Below are 17,603 nucleotides of genomic sequence, written 5' to 3' on the forward strand. Positions count from 1 at the left end.
ACACACGCATGCACACATGCACAACTATATATATATATATATATATATAATTCATTAAAACTTGATAGAGCTAATACACATGCTTAAAGACATAGAGAATAAAAGCTCAAATATTTCACAATTTAATAAGAGTACCATAAGAATATAACAATGTAGCATTCCTCCTATCTAGAGGCATGGGCTTCTTCATCTTCTTTATCGGCTCTAGCATCAAGCTTCTCTTGCATTGAGGGCTGTTTGGTTTTGGGTCGAGCCATGAATGATGATGTTGTGGGTGATTCTATCAATCTAGAAACTCTTCTTTTAGTTAGCCGTTTTTCAATGAAAGGCTTAGCTCATTGTATGGTATTTCCAAATCCATCATTGGTGGGCACAAAAGCTTGTGTACTGCACATATCTTCTCTACGAGCTTTCAGAGCTCGAAGTTGGCTCAACATCTTCTTCATAGAAGAACACGCCTCAAAAATAAGCTCCATGTCACCCCCCACCAAATCAAATACATCGTGGCATAGATGTTGCAATGTTGTGGATGGGTGGGTGTCTTCATGGGAGATATTAATCATAGTTGTATCCATGTCTTGGAGATTATCCACATCCAGCAGCGTGGTTGGCGTGTAAGGATCATGTGCAAACTCATCCTGTATCACATGAGAGTTACTTATAAGTCCTTTATATTTTCCTCTTGCTTCCACGCCTTTATATAAGTCCATACATTGTGCCACTACTGTAGTATTCGGTACCCCTAAAAGAAGTAGCACCTTGATTTGATGCTTACATATGTTCCCCAACTCTGCCCACTTGCATGTACAACATGCCCATTGACAATCCGCATTATCAACTGTGTATTCAATAGTGTATTTGGACATGCTTCTTACATACGCACATGAAGCCCTTGCACCATTCATTTCGAATCTAACATACTCGACTGGAATCTTCAAAGCCCTCTCATATGAGTTGGCCACTATCTTTTCAATATTATTGTTTCTCACAAATCCACTTTCTTTCATAGCTTGCACATAGCAATAATATGGAAGAGCTGAACTTGTCAATTTATGAAGGAGCCAATCCACTCGTCTGCCAATCAATCTCTTTGAGCTACCTAAGAATTTGTACTTTAAAGTGCCATGGTATGCCTCTATAGCACCATTGGTATCTTGACCAGAATGTGGAAGTGTACATGTTGCATGTATCCACATACCTTGCAACACACACATAATACAACTATTTAAAATATGTATAAAAATGAAAATATAGCAAAGTAATCTGAAATAGATAATTAGGAGTCCTCACCAATCTTGGGCTCCCAATATGTTTTGAAGTAGTGCAAGAATGTTATCTCATCTACAAACTCCTTTTTAAATATATCTATCATATCCCTTGCTTCCTCCTTTATAGCCACTTATGTTGCCTTGCATTCACCTTTCATATTCATAATATTGCCTAGAGCTCGGAAAATCGCAACTCTTTTTGGCCATTGTGGGACTTTTTTAATAAGATGCTTTAACCAACAACGACGGACATGCCATAGGCACAAATAAATATGCAAATTAAAGACAACCCTACACACAATACATTCGTAAAAAATGTAATGCTTTTAGTCCATGAATTAAATGTTTTCCAAAAGGATGCATGCATGTGAAATGTACCTTAAAGCATCTATCTCTCTTTCAGCATCATCCACCAAAAAAGTTGTTGGCTCCCATGATTTGTGAAAATCTAGCATGTGATCCCTAAACTTTGTGAGCCAAAATTTGTTTACCTCAAATGTTGCACTTGAGGTTAACACCCAAGCAATTGGGACACCATTTCGGTGGGAGTCAAATACAAGGATTGTGTATAAATTGAACTGTCAAATGCAAGTTTCAAATATAAGCAAAAAGCATAAAATTTTGAGAAGTAAAAACTATAAGTATGCAAGAATAATATTAATAAATTACCTTATACTTGTTTGTACCAAATGTTGAATCCATTGCTAATAAGTTGCCATTTCCATATCTGTCACACATATCTCGTTGCCATGGTGTTTGAATCCCCAATATGAAATCCTTATTAGCAGAAAGATTTTGTTCCTGATACACAAATGTCATTTCCTTGTTTTCAATGCACCATCTCTTTGTGCTTTCAGCATCATTGTCATATAATTGATATTGGTCAATGGCAAGCTTCCTAGATATATTCATAATATCTTGGATGGAGAGAAAGTCATCTCTTTCCATAGGATGATTTGGATTGTTGCTTTGGTGCTGATGCACATATTGAATGTGACACTCCAATACTTGTTGCGGTGAAAAACCTTTGTATAACATACTGGACACCCATATTTTTTTCTCTAGTGATATCCATGGGGAAAATAAGGAATGTGAATAGACATTTAAATCCTCCATTGCAATGCCATGACAAATCATATCTGCATCATCAGTATGATACGGATTGATAAATGAGATAAATGCCAAACTGGTGTCATGGGATAGGCGAGTCACTATAAAATGACACAAACAACCCTTGTTAAGTTGTCCCATTGTTTTGTGTAGTCGGCGTTTTCTTGGTTGTCCTTGACTGATCAACATGCCATTAGGACATAAAACCTCCACATTTCGAGTGTCCTTAGGACCATAAGCACACTAAAATTTGTTTTTGTAGGAAATGAATGTTGTAGCTATAAGTGTGGTCAAATAATAAGGAAATCAATATAAGTAGCAAAACAATTATATACACTTACATGATCTTCTCTATCCATGTGTTGTCTAATGGTTTTTTCAATTCATTTGGTTGACGTCGATGGTGAGAGTACTTTTTGAAAGTTGTAGGAAAATCATTATTTTTTCCTTCCCCTTGTGCAAAATCATTTACTCGACACCATGGAATAATTGCCCTTCTCAAAACCTTACATTTGGATCTCTCGTCATAAACGAGCTGCCATTGTAAATGCTTTGCGCTAAATATGCTGACAGGCAATGTTGGGGATTGTGGGCTTGCCATATTTAGCAGAAGAGAGTGAGAATATGGGCTATGTATCTGCACAAAAGTAAAGTTATCCCATCAATATATTTTATTATATAGACTAAATCTTACTTTCCTCTAAAGTTGTTTGTTCTATAAAGCATGATTAGTTTACATATTATTGTAGTGTAAAAAAGGAATACATTAGTGCAAGCTCAACTCTCTCTCTCTCTCTCTCTCTCTCTCTCTCTCTCTCTCTCTCTCTCTCTCTCTCTCTCTCTCTCTCTCTCTCTCTCTCTCTCTCTCTCTCTCTCTCTCTCTCTCTCTCTCTCTCTCTCTCTCTCTCTCTCTCTCTCTCTCTCTCTCTCTCTCTCGACAGCAGACTGAGATCCGACGACACTCGACACATTGGATCTCAGATCTCCAGTTTGCTCTTTCTCCACCGCCGATGTACCACATCCTGCATCTAGGAGGGATCACCTGCTATTAGCGACTTCGACGACTGCTACTACATCCCAGGATAGTATATCTCCCTGCATATGTTACATATACACATCGCACCACTTTATCACAGCCGACAGTTGTTCCCCTATCACAGCTGACATTTGTTCCCCTTTTGTAGCCATTATCTGGAGTACCAGAGCTACATACGCACATACACATACACGACACTTATCACACTCACAGCACCGTATTTTCAGTTTCCAGTTTTTAGCTTTTCACTCAGCACTTTTATTTTGGATAGCTGGACCTCATCAGTTGTATCACAGTTTGTCTCATAGGCCAGTTTTGGTCTTTAGAAGATGTTAATATAACTTTCTTTCTTTCTTTCTCTCTCTCTCTCTTGTGTCATACATTAATAACTTTGAACTTCATGTTGTGCATCACTAATGATTTTGTGGTTACCTAATATAATACTTATAAAATACACATTCTTATATGAGCAAATACGAAATGTAATAGAGGAACTTTATTTCTTGTAGCATATACATTGATGTAGTCTAGCTACATATAGTGATGTATCTATTGCTCATAGTACATGAAATATAGTTACAACTTCGATTACATTTCATGCTTTGCATCATTAATAGTTATGTGCATACCTTTCACCATAGTAGCTTAAAATCAATGCAATCAAGTAGCATATATTCCTATAGTACAAACATTTTTAATTGCATCCATTATGTGACAGAGTAATGTTGATTCTTGTAATACATAGATTGATGTAGTTTAGCTACATATAGTGGTGTATCTATTGGTCATAGCTGATGACATGAAGTTAAAACTCGGCACACTTTATGCTATATATCTTTAATAGTTTTGTGAGTACCTTATATGCATTCATTGCATACACTCTTATAGCTCACAATACAAACACTCTTAAAGCTTATATTCAATGCAATTTATAGACTACAATACATGCATTCTCAAGACACATAACAAATGTAATAGAGTAGGATAGAACTTACATTCTTATTTTTTGATTGCTCATAAAAAAATGTAATGGAGAAGCACAAACATACATTCTTATAGCTCAAAATCAATGTAAAAGACCGGAATAATGTTCTTGTAGTACGTACATTCTTATAGGTGATAATCGATCTACATACATAGCTAGAATAATCAATGGTACATCAATAGTGCAAAACATTATTTGCACTATAGTTGCATATAGCCCTAAATCCGATTTAATGGTGCCATATATTCAATATTCAAGGCATTTTGGACTGAACAGTCATCTCCTTTATGCATCATAGTCTGCCATATATTCTGCATATTCAATCGTAGGAAGTTATAGAGAATCAACACAATTGCTTACAGCAAAAGAAAACACACCCTGATCTAGACTATAAGTACATCGACAAGAAAATTGACCAAGGGAATCTGAGACAAATCACCACATCCAGATTACATGTACAAGCAGTCCCAGTAGCACGCTGACCTATACAGCCAACGTCCTTTGCTCTGTGGTGGTGGGCAGATGGACTCGAATGCAGCTCCAAACCTCTCCGTCGTTTGTGAGAGGAAGAGGGGGACTGGGCTGGGAGGCACACATAAAAGATGGAGGCGTAGGGATTGCGAGAGAATAGAGAGGGAGGGAAATGTGGCGGATGAAAGGGAGGGAGGGAGAGAGATGGAATATGCATTTCAATGTGGAGAGAGGGAAAGCTATCAATATTCCATTGCCTCCATATTTGAAAGTTATCCAATAAGAAAACCCTAAGTCACATGAGCAAAAAATTGAAATGGCCAAGATTCCTTATGCATCCATAGTTGATAGCTTGATGTATGCTATGGTTGGTACATTTCCTCACATTTCTTATACAATAAGGATGGCTATATGGCAGACCCTAGAAAGAAGCATTGGGAAGCAATGCAAATGATCATGAGATACTTGAATGGCACTAGAGCTATGTGCATTTTCTATCCCTAGGTAAGCAAGTACATAAGGAAATCTATGATAGGATTTGTTTCCACATTCACGAGGGGTGCAATTTCATGGGTCTCTCGATTGTAGCCATGTGCACAGCCTTGACTACCACTAAAGTTGAATATGTTCTAAGGAAGCCATGTGGCTTACTCATCTAGCACTTAGAGAAGTGTCTATTTTGCATCATAATAGTTAGTGTGCCATCCAATTGGCACAAAATCATATCCTTTATGCAAAGACAAAGCACATTGAGATTAAGTGTCACTTCATTAGGGAGGTACTTGAGAATAAGAAGATTAAGACTATCAAGATTGATATGGATTGTAACCCTATAGATCTTCTCATGAAGAGTTTATGTTGATGGGCATTGGATAGTATCTTCACGTATTATTCTCCTTCAAAGGTGTATCGGCCTTTAAGTGGGAGGTTTAGGGGTAAAGGCCAATGACCAAAGACCAAGCAAACATCCTTATATAAGTACACACTGTACAACCCTATATAAGTAAAGATAATGAAGAATAAGGGTTCTCTCTCTCTCTCTCTCTCTCTCTCTCTCTCTCTCTCTCTCTCTCTCTCTCTCTCTCTCTCTCTCTCTCTCTCTCTCTCTCTCTCTCTCTCTCCATTGTTTTTGCATCCCAACATTGCTTCCTATCATTTAGGTTGAAGAAAGCAAAGCAATGGAATCCACATACTAACTTTTCCAACTTCAAACTCCATGCCATGGATGCTCATGGGATGTCTATGGAATCCACATACGAACTTTTCCAATGTTTGGTCTTTTCTCTTCCATGCTCAATGTGAAATGCAACCTATGTATGTTAATCAGTTGGAAGAGCTATAGACAACAATTCTATACACAAATTTTGATAGGCTTTCATGTTTTTAATGGTTTTGGGGGGGCTTTCTATTGTAAGTCTACTCCTACAAATTCTTTTATTTCTCTAAATTGCTTCATTGAGAATCATTTTGCCTCAATTTAGCATTCCTAATCTAGCCACAAGAGTCTTATGTTGTGCTCACCATAGAGAAGAGAGTTGCTCTAATAACAATCATGATATACCTCTATTCCACCATACAATAAGCATATGAGTGGGCTACAAATATAGATTCTATCTTAGTTTTTGAGAGTGGAACCAAAATGGTGGGCTCAATGATACAAATGAGATAAGAAAATATTGATTCACATCCTACTCTACTCTCTAATGGTTCCTATCTTTCACCTAGTTGCTCATCCTCATGCCCTATGTGGCCTATCACTTCTCTACACATATGTTGCATAAAAAGAAAGAAAAGATTCACTTAAACACATGTAGGAGAATTCAATTTAGTCATCCCCATGCTCTTTGTAGTTCAATTAATGCATGAGACATTGTGGTAGTCCAATAATCCTTCATGCTTGCTCCAATGCTCCACTCAATCTGTAGCTCCCTTTTCAACATGTTCTCCATGAAGAAGAAGAGGGGAACGAAAGAGAAGGTGGGTAGGGGAAAGGAAGACAAGAAGAAGAGGAAACGAGCTTCAAGAAGAAGGAAGAGAATAGAAGAAATCTCTCTCTCTCTCTCTCTCTCTCTCTCTCTCTCTCTCTCTCTCTCTCTCTTTCACACAAAAAGGATGGATTCATTGTTTGACCACATTACATGGACACACCTCTCCCATGGTATATGAGCCACTATTGGACAGATATGTATCTCCTCCCACCAACTATGGTTAGAGACATGCAGATGGATGGATATTACATCAAAGGAGAGGATATGTCAGCTCTGCAATCGAGAGCTAGAGATGGAGGAACATTGCATATGTAGATGCACAATCTACTATGATATACAAGGGAGATGCCACTATCTCTTCCGTGATGACTTCGATCCTCTTCGGCATGTCATGGAGTACAAGGATCAAAGATGCTTATGGATTTTCCTTCTACAGCTCTAGAGGCGCCACATAGCATTGTTACAAGAAAGGAGACCACCCCACCTAGAAGGACCTAGGTAGAGGCAAGTGACAGACTTCTTTCATATATAAGATTCCATAGGTACCACTAGCTTAGCGAATCCAACCCCATCTATTCAAACCATATCTACATCATGTTGTGGAGTCACATTAGACCGAGCCATTGCACTTTGCAAAGCAAGATGACCTTGACCACCTAGCCAACATCTAAGAGGCCCATACCATAATCAGATCAAAGCCATTATTGTGAGACATAGGAGACTTACCCCTTGATACATTAGCAGAGCGACCCTAGACCATTTTAGGATGGAAATTCTATCTATTTCATGTCACTTCACTTCAACTTTATTATGATGAGATGATATTGGATATAGATGTATTGATTTTTATCTCATAGGCCACATTGGCCTTTTGCAAATGTTAATCTCTCTCTCTCTCTCTCTCTCTCTCTCTCTCTCTCTCTCTCTCTCTCTCAATATCTTTCTTACTCTCTTGGCTATGGAGGATGGAGAAGAAAAAGAAAGAAAGAAAGCAAGAGCTCCAAGTTTGCATACTGAGAATGGACTTTAACTATCCAAAGCTTTTACACTCATATTCCCATGCCCGTCTTCTCTAAACTATAAGTGTTTGCAATGCCATAACCTTCCTAGCTTGTCCACACGATTTTCAAATCATTGTGCACCATTGTAATAGAGTTGGAGTACTTCACCATATTTGAGAAAATTCTCAAAATTTTATAATAACATGTGAGATGATATTTTCAATCCTTTTGTTTTTACAATTTGCATAGGGTGAGCCCCATGCTCGAAATTTTTTGAGCTCTAATGGAGCCTTCATATTTTTTTGGCTCCCATTTTTATATATTGTGGCTATTTTCAATCCTCTAATACTAACTATTTTTAAGAATTTTTGTTTTTACCAACTAGTAGTTTTAACCACATGATCCTACTAGTTGGGCACATTTAGCTCCTCAATGACTTGCTTTGTTGTTTATCTTGAAATATGCACCTTTAACTCTTCTCTTTCTATTTTGACCTTTGACTTTGACCTTGCAAATTTCAAAAACTTATCCTCTCTTTTGTTGTTGCTAAAATCCTTTAAGACTAGTGTAAAATCAAAAGCGAATGTGTAAAAAAGATGGGATACAACATATAAAGTTAAACACATGCTTGCAACACCACCAACTTTACAACAAATAGAGAAACTTAAGGAAATCACAAGGACTTAAAAAAAAACTCATGAAGAACCAACTAAGCATGCTACAATATCTCAAGGACAATAAGAGGACTTACAAGAAACAAGAAAGGCATGTTTAGCAAAACCTAAACCCCATGTTAGATTAATAAAGTTGAACCAAGGAAATACTTGTATTTATTATGCTGAATATCTAGCTATGCAAATAGGATAGCCAACAACCATGTGCTTTAAGCAAATTGATGATATAATTAGCCTACTTGGATAAAACTATGAACTTGCTCACATAGGAGTGGTCAATGAGACTATGGCTTTTAGATAGCAAAAGCAATGCTAATTCTATTAAAGGAACAAGATCATGTCTATGTAAGGCACCCACAAATAGCAAAATATTTGTTCAAGAATCTATCTAAAGAGTCAACTTCCAAATAAAGGCACACACTTCAATTAAGGCAAACATCAATGAGATCAAGTGCAAGATACAACCTAGGCATGTATTCTTGAAAAAGTGGTATGCACATAGATTGGAGCTAATGCAAAGAAAGGAAGAGCCAAAAATACTTTAGAATATGATACTACCTATGCAACCCCAACCTCAATCAAACTAATAGCTCATGCATGAAAGAAGACCCTCACACACTAATTATTGAACCTCAATCAAACTAATAGCTCATGCATGAAAGAAGACCCTCACACACTAATTATTGAAGCTCTGATTGATAGATAAGATCCTCAAGAAAGAATAGCTACACCATCCCATCAATACCAATAGATATAGTCGTGCATACATCCCCATCAAGCATCAAGCCTAGACAAACTTAAAGAGCTTCGACACAATCCCCAATTCTAACAATGGTATCTAAGGTGTCCTCATAAATTAAAAAAATGACACCCTCAAAACAAGACAAAACCATGCATACCAAGACTACACTATGAACAAAAGAGATATGCAAGAGAGAATATGCATGATGCACTTACAGTTTGATCTATGGATTATAGATTATGAGAACACACAATAAGTTCATAAGAGCTTACATTTGAAGGCATCCAAAGAAGAACAAACAAAAGAGCCCATAAGTGCTTCAAGCCACAATCACAACTAGCAAGGGTAAATCCTTACCCACTTCCCTCCATCTCCATTTATTACACTACTCTAACATTCCATCATTATGCTATTTGAGGAGAAAGAAATCCAATCCCACCAACAAAGCCCAATCTTGCAAATCCTCCAAGCAAAGTTCCCTAACAATTCAACTCATGTTCAAACTTCTTCAAAAAAGGTCACTTGATGCTTTTTTAATGAACTCAAGGATTTTCTTCAATAATATTATTCATGGGCTTGATTCTTCTTCAACAAAAATACCATTACCAATGCTTTCCAAACTGGATCATCACTATCTTGGCATTAATTATCTTGTATGCAATCATGTGGATGTAATTTAATTTGAAAGCCAAACGTATAACCCTCATTCTTTGTGCCTTTAACCTACATAAGCAAAGGTTGAAAGCTTGATGAAATGATGTTGTATGGCTCTTCAAAAAAGGGAGAGTAAAAAAGAAAAACAAAAAAAGGTGTGCATGCAAATATACTTGCATGGCACCTAAGGGCCCTCAAGTTAAAGATGCCCAATGGCCTATGCCAAAAGTCTCTATCTCTAACCTCCTAGTCCCCCCTCCTTAGGCCCTCAAGTTAAAGATGTCCAATGGCCTATGCGAAAAGTCTCCATCTCTAACCTCCTAGTCCCCCTTCCCTAAACCCACCTATATTGAAGGCACATCAAGGGTATGACATACTAGTATTATACTTGACCCCTTAAGTCACACCCTTCTTTCTCTTCCATTCACCCTACCCTGGTTCTAAAGAAATAGGTTTGCAAACAACAAAGTGGAAAAGGCACTTCACAACAAGAATATTGAATTCACAATGAGGACATTAATTGTTTTTTGTCACTTCCATCCAAATGAGAGAAACATCATAGCACCCTTTTCCACTGAGGGCAAACGTCCATCCAAAATATTGTAAATTGGCCCTAAATATCAGGTTTGCTATAATTATAACAAAATACACCAAAAAAGCTGCTAGAAAACTTAGGAACCAAAAAATTTACCAAGAGATCAACCAACGTCACTATACATGCTGCTCACATAGTATTAAATGTAGAAACTATACATGCTGCTCACATAGTATTAAATGTAGAAGGGACGTTAGAAAGTGTACTGTTTTTATTTTGCAATTGTCTAATATACATAAAAAAGAACACAACAACATTTCTAGTTGTGCCCTGCTGCACTATTAATCATATTCCAATCATAGCAGATCAGCCCAATTCTTTGCCTTGCATGTTCATGCACAAAAACAAGCCATTGCAGTTCTTGACAAATAAAGCTTATGTTTCAGATGCCGAATACAGATTCACAAATGTAATGCAAGGTTCCTGCATTACTCTGAATATCTTCATGTCAATGGTTTCAAGCATTTTGATGTCATTAAATTTGGAAGATGATGTACATGATTGTGTGTCTAATTTCGGGAACACAAATTACACTACTGAACACAAGCATGTGGGCAATTGAGTGCAAAATTCATAGCTCAAGCCAATTGATAACAGTTGAGGTGATGGGATCAAGGATCAAACTTTAAGGAAACCACCCTCGACTGGCGGTTGCTTTTAGCTAGCCTGACAAAAATATTTGCCAAGCAACATGGAGCCCACCATGGACTACGAACTTGCTGCTCACCTTCAAGACATGCCACTGCAAACAGCAACTCAAGGCAGTCAATCAGAAAAATGCTTATCACTTACACAGATTTAGCAGAAAGACTGGGGTGGTACAAAACAGTACAACAAAGACAGATGAACACCTTTCACACGGCGAAGCTCTTTGCATAAGGTAATAAAATCTCCCCACTTCATATGACTGCGCCGGATAAACCTCAAAATCTGTTCTGTTGTAAATGAGGATAGGTTATCAAGGTACTCTCCATTTACTTTGTTTCTTTTGAAAGCCTCTTTATATCCTCCCAAGCCAATAGCTTCCAACCATGCTCCAACATCCTGCAGAATTTGCATGCCTGTTCACACAATCCGACCGACAAGAACAGAGAATAGACAACTAGCTGACGTGCTGTGTCAAAGAAATCAGCTACATGCTTTATCCCTGCTGAGGGTTTCCCACAATTTCAGATGTCAGAAATATTCTATGAACATGGCTAAGTTTTATAGTGAAGCTACACTTCTCAATTCCAGGTATGCCCAATCTGCATGTCCTGAGGTGAAGTTCTTCCGTTCAGGATGTTTGTGCCCTTAGAGAATCAGACTTATTCTTACCAGGAATCCACCATTGATGCAGTTCAACTATGGACATTTCAATTGTCTGTATACTTTAGATCCATCAAGCCAAACATAGACGTTTTTTCTCAATTTTTGCATGTGATTTTACAATTGAGAGTACCATGCAGTACCCTCATTGGGTAGACCAGACTTGAGCTGCCTCCAGAGCTTGAGCCCAAGACCTCTACAAACTCACACACATGTTCTATCAATTGGTCTACATTGACGCTGGTAATCATGTTGATGTTGCCAGCTTTCGGTGATGGATGTTAACCACCCCTGATCCTATGCCCGGACTTACCCATGTGTCTGCAATCACTTGGGAGCTTGCATTGTTACTGCATCCAAAATTGTTCACCCGGGAAACAAAGAAGACCAAAAGAATGAATACAAGTTAATGACTTGGAGAGGAAAAATACTCACCTCTGTGGTCCAGATGAAGAAATCCAAGGCTTCCGGAGGGGTGACCTGTGCTGTAATTGCATTTTGGCCACTTGAGAAAGCCATGTTTTCCAGCCAGACATAGATGCTCAGCTGCTGTTGATGGAGTTGTGAGGCGAGCCCGGGGACTCAATGCTCAAGCGGAATGCCATCAAGATGTCTGTGGCGCAAAGAGGGAAAAAGGGAACAGAGCCAATGCTACATTAAACAATCATGGTGGGTGATACAGGCAGATCTACTAAAGAACTAGGACCAGGTTCCAATGTGTGTGTGTGTGTGCGCGCGCGCGCATTTAGGGCATGCATCAGAGAATCCAGTTGTGTGCTTCAGGGACTTTGCATTTAGAACCTTAAGCTCACTTAGCAGGCCAATCGTGACCCAAAATGAAGAATGATGCGATGGGTCATCGACCCACACCCAGAACTTCATCTCTGATGAGATTCGACAGAACATAAAAGCAGCCCCAATTGCTCGGCTGTCAAGGCCAAAAAAAGAAAACCCCCCGTGAAAGCGTAGCTTCGACGCACCTGTGCATCATCATACGTGATGATCTCTGATGGAAGCGACCATGATGATGGTGATGATAATGATGATGATGATGTGCTTCAGGAAAGGGGCTGCACTGACTTGCAAGATCGAAGTCAGATCAAAAGGGGCTCTCTCTCTCTCTCTCTCTCTCTCTCTCTCTCTCTCGCGGCACCTACCTACCAAGAGAGAGATCTCTCTTTCTCCTCTCTTCACTGAGATCAATAGCAAATCATCAACTCTTTTTGAAGACAAATCTCTCTCTCTCTCTCTCTCTCTCTCTCTCTCTCTCTGTAGTATGTACTTTGTAGCACATGAGAGTAATCACAGGCTTTAGAGAGACATACCTGCCGGATGGAAAGCTCACACCCCACCTAACATAATTGCAGTAATGCACCTATTTTTGGCCCAGCAGCACAAAAGCCCCGCAGCACAAAAGCACCACATGTTATGCACATAAATGGAGGACAAATGCATGTGTTCCAATTGAGAAGTGCTCCACACCTAACCAACCCCTCAATCAATCCTTTTGGAGCTGTTCACACTACGGTTTTGTGCGGGAAACCGTAATGGTGATGAAAATGGTTTCTCAAATACCTTGTAGATCACACAGGGTTTTTTCAAAACTATCTAAAAAAGTAAATAATGAAAAGCCAGTTGTCTTTGTTCCTACCTAGGCACATATGTCAATTGAAAAGCAAGGTGAGTGGAGGGAAAACTACAAAGGGAAAACCTTTCAGGAGCCATGTGTGTCTACCAAAAATGAACAAAGGTTTTTCATGAAAACACTAAGGGTAGGGTGCTTCCCAACAAACTGGATGGTTTTGGGGGAAAATCGGGAACCCTCCATGTGACCTTGAAGGGCTCACAATTTTTGTGGAAACTTTCTGAACCCCCTCCCCCTCAAAAGCCTAGGCGAGAACAGCTCCTTTGTGTGCAAAATCTATTTGCCCCACCACCATTTTGGTTCCTTCAAATACCTTTTGTGTCACTAAACACAACCTTTTACTACTTTGGTTTTAGGAATTGACAAGTCACTTGAAATCAAGGGTAGTGCCACTGGCTATAATTTCTCAAAGTCTTACAAGTAAAGTCATCCTGGGATGGCCCACTCCTCACGTGGCACATTCTTGAGCTTTCATTCATATTAATAATTTTAAGGTTCAATGTAGCCATTCACTACTACACACAATCTCAATCCTTAAATAGGATCGACTAGCCATATGTAAGAAACTCAAAGCTCAAGGCCCTCTCTATAAGATTGTCTATAAGAAACTTGGCAAGGTACTGAGTCTTGGCTTATGCATGAAGCATGATCAAAAGTAATTAGTTTTACTTTTCTTTCTAATACGAATATCACATCAAAAATTTTAATGCTCACTTGACAAGAAAGTGTAGTCAATCAATGGCATGGCTCTTACCCTCAACCCCATCTCTATCTAGTGGAGAGTAAAACCATGACAATCCTTGTAGAAGGAACACACCTCTCATCTAGTCTAAGGTCCAAACTTTTTTCTCATTTGTCATCATTTGAGAGACACGGCTTGTAAGATCAAGATTCACATGTATCGTTACACATTTGCAATATTATTAGATTGATCCCCTCATGTCAATAGCTCAAAATCACCCCATCTCTCTTGATGAAACCATCATTCTATAATGCCCTTGGAGCAAAACCACTACTCCTTATATAGGTGTTTCTGGCTCCAACGCCATGGTATAGCTACAAAGTCCATACCCTTACTCACCCCCACTTAATGGATTGTTGTTCTCAACAATCTAAGGGTGGTTTTCTTTGACTCATTTCGAGGTCTTAACGCATCTGATACTATCAACCTGGTCAATGTCTACAGGTCTTGGACTTGACTCATTAGCGGGTTCTTAACACAACCTTTTCTATCAAGCTAGTCAATGTTTGCCGCACTATGACTTGGGGGTCTTAACTCACACTAAAAGATATAGACCTTATAGCGACGTTTAAAGCAACGAAAATACAAACAACAAAATTTGCCCCCGTCGTCGCAAAAAGCGTCGTTATTAATGACGCCATAGAATCGTAGCTATATGCATCGCTATATGCGTCGCATTCGCATTTGCGACGCATATAGCGACGATTCTATGGCGTCGTCAATAACGACGCATATAGCGACGGTTACAGAGAATTTGCGATGTTGATAGCGACGAAAATAGCGACGCGTGCAGTAAATTTGCGACGCAAATAGCGACGGTAACAGAGAAAAAAAAAATTGTGGCAGGGCAGCAAGCTGCCCTGCCACATATAGCACTGTGTGCTGTATGAGAGCCATACAAAATAGTTTCTGCACTACTGCATACAAAGCGTTTGCAAACAAAAAGAATGTATACTGAAATCATAAAACTGATAGATGAAATAAATACATGATATCGCATAAAATGCGATTGGTACAATCATAAAACAATATCACTAATACATAGAAAATGTTTACATAGATCGGGCGACTAAAAACTAAAGGTATGTGAGCTCTAAGGATCCAAGGGCGAGCTACAAATCGTCGTCCCCCGAAAGCTCTTCCCGCTGCAAAGGAGCATCAAACGGATTCTGCAGAAAAAGAAACAACATATCAATCCACCATACAATAATGCATTCAAATATCTCATGGTAACTACGGACAAGAAAGATGAGTGACTTACTGGGCCGCCGCATCTATACAATCGGTCAATCAATGATCTGAGACCGTGCCTCTCTGCATATCGAGTCTCAAGGCCCTGCGGATCGCGATTTGTAATGAAGTGCTGCAAAGAAAACAAAATGCTAACTGTTAGAAACATGATTGTCAATACAAAGAATATCTCAAAAAAACAAATAAGCAAAACAAAAGAGAAACTTACAAAGTCCTCCAAATATGTCCTGTGGCCGCCACTCCCAAGATGATGTACCGATCCGGCCTCGATTCGTGCCCTCGCCGCCTCCCGCTGCTGACTCCAACGTCCTGGCGAATTTGTAGCCTCCTCCCTCAGTCGGCACCCGTCGTCTGCATCTAACCACTCGGGCTTTGGAGCCCCACTCTTGATTGCCTTGCGTGCGTCGGATCGTCTATGTGACATGTATGCACGCATGCAATCCATCATCCAGCCCGTAGAGAATCTATCCACTGCGGCTGGCACCGGGAACTCCTCGTGCAAGGATGCTACTATGTACTCCTTGGTCCCCTCCGGTATGTTCCTCCAATGATCCAGGACGTTGTGCCGAAAAACTTGTTGGCACAACTCCCTCATGCGAGCCATCACCCTCCTCCCCTCATCATTCATGATGATGGCTCCTGACCTGCCATCCACTAGGTATCCATAATCCCTAGGAGTGTGCCTTGTATGGGCCCTCTCCCATCTCCGTCCACGCTCCTGGGCATATCCAGGAGACCCCTGTACATTCGGTGTACCGACGGGGGTACCCTCTCCCGGAGTGCCACTCAAAGGGGTGCCACCAAAAGGCGTGACATCTGCCGACGGCTGCGCAAAAGCCGGAGTAACTGGAGTGGACGTCTCCACAGGTGTGACAAATCCTGGAGGTGACCGAGCTCCAGCTGAACGATGAGACGGAGACACCGCGTCCGTGTCTCCACAGCAGCACCCCCTGATCCTCCTGCAGTCGCAGTCCCTCCCTCTGGCCCAAGCCGCGAGCGTCGAGATCGTCTGCTCGAAGCTGAAGCATCTGATCACGCTGAAGCTGATCTAGCAAAGCGCCCTGACGAAGAACGAGATAGCTCCTGATCTGCCATCTCTCTGAATCTCTCGAGCTGATCTGGAGACATACGTGCCATCATCTCCTGAAACTCCTCATCGCTCATCCCTCGACTCATCCTGAAAATGTCGATACCTGCACAGATAAAAAATAATGTTAGAATAATCAATTTAAACTATACAAAGCACATTAATATAAATCATTTTTGAAAAATCCCTCTTAAAATGCATATCTTATCTACCTTTATGGAAGATCTAAACAACGAATTGAGTAATACAATTCTCCAAGAATGAAGTATTCTATGGTCCCATGTTAATCTCCTGACACAACTCTGCATACACTGGAAGGTCGATAGACATGTCACCACAAAAGAACGAGTCTGCCTCGTTCTCAAAAAATTCTACGACTTCTATATTTCCATCATTGTTAGCCGATGCGGGCTCCAAGCTTGCGGTGGCCTCCACCCCTTGTAATTTCGATCCCTCTATTTGCATATTTTCTTCATCTATGCCTGGAACATCGCTTTGATCGTATACTCTCGCACCTCGAGGAGTTGAAGGTATAACATACCACCATCGAGGTTGTCGGGGATTTGGATAGAAGATTACATGTTCACAAACACTTACAAAGCGGCTTCAAACCATTGTGACATAAACCATGTCGTATTACAATTAGCAAGCAAATGACTAGTTGTACCTGTTCACAATGGGCCGGCAACACAAAGGTGTCGCGCAAATCCATCCATTTTTTTTCGGAATCTATTTCAAGAAATCCAGATGGACCTCGTCGAACTGTTGCGCCAGCTCCTCCAAGTACCACTTTGAACCACTGCACATCGAATATTATCATGGAGAAGCTACGGTAATCCACCGTAATAATACTTTGCAAGTTCCCAAAATACTCCATCTCATCCACAACTGTGTTCGGATCCGTTGCTCGTCGCCGGCTCTCTTGCTCAAACCTTGCCATGACACCACAGTCCATTGTGGAGCGCATTTTGTCAATACGCTCCACCCGAAAATGCCGTCCGCGCGACCACTCTGCACAATATATTTTGTACTGCACATTGAAACAC

The 17,603-nt window shown here is 40.0% G+C and overlaps 2 protein-coding genes and 1 pseudogene across 4 annotated transcripts; all 3 read right to left on the minus strand.

Moving 5' to 3' along the window:
• Positions 1-239: 239 nt before the first annotated feature.
• Positions 240-1,214, minus strand: LOC148030482 (uncharacterized). Its single transcript, XM_087687261.1, has one exon. It carries the CDS (start codon positions 1,212-1,214, stop codon positions 336-338), a length of 879 nt encoding a protein of 292 aa, XP_087543387.1. The 3' UTR covers positions 240-335.
• A 62-nt stretch (positions 1,215-1,276) lies between these two features.
• On the minus strand, positions 1,277-2,591 carry LOC148030483 (uncharacterized; annotated as a pseudogene). Its single transcript, XR_015692276.1, has 3 exons — positions 1,938-2,591; positions 1,647-1,846; positions 1,277-1,559 (listed from the first exon to the last, which is right to left on the minus strand). The product of XR_015692276.1 is annotated as an uncharacterized LOC148030483 (transcript).
• Positions 2,592-10,952: 8,361 nt separating this feature from the next.
• Positions 10,953-13,213, minus strand: LOC148030484 (uncharacterized). Of its 2 annotated transcripts, XM_087686815.1 has the most exons (4): positions 12,813-13,213; positions 12,268-12,445; positions 11,376-11,568; positions 10,953-11,266 (listed from the first exon to the last, which is right to left on the minus strand). In XM_087686815.1, the coding sequence occupies exons 2-4, from the start codon at positions 12,349-12,351 to the stop codon at positions 11,136-11,138; spliced, it is 408 nt and encodes a 135-aa protein (XP_087542941.1). In that variant the 5' UTR covers positions 12,352-12,445; positions 12,813-13,213; the 3' UTR covers positions 10,953-11,135. The 2 variants fall into 2 exon arrangements, with proteins under 2 accessions (XP_087542941.1, XP_087542942.1); XM_087686816.1 differs by lacking the exon at positions 12,813-13,213 and having other exon boundaries at positions 12,268-12,777.
• Between the last annotated feature and the right edge of the window lie 4,390 nt (positions 13,214-17,603).

The sequence above is a fragment of the Lygodium microphyllum genome, chromosome 10 (assembly GCF_053477565.2).
Source record: "Lygodium microphyllum isolate KBCC chromosome 10, Lygodium_microphyllum_v1.1.10, whole genome shotgun sequence".
Taxonomy (NCBI): domain Eukaryota; kingdom Viridiplantae; phylum Streptophyta; class Polypodiopsida; order Schizaeales; family Lygodiaceae; genus Lygodium; species Lygodium microphyllum.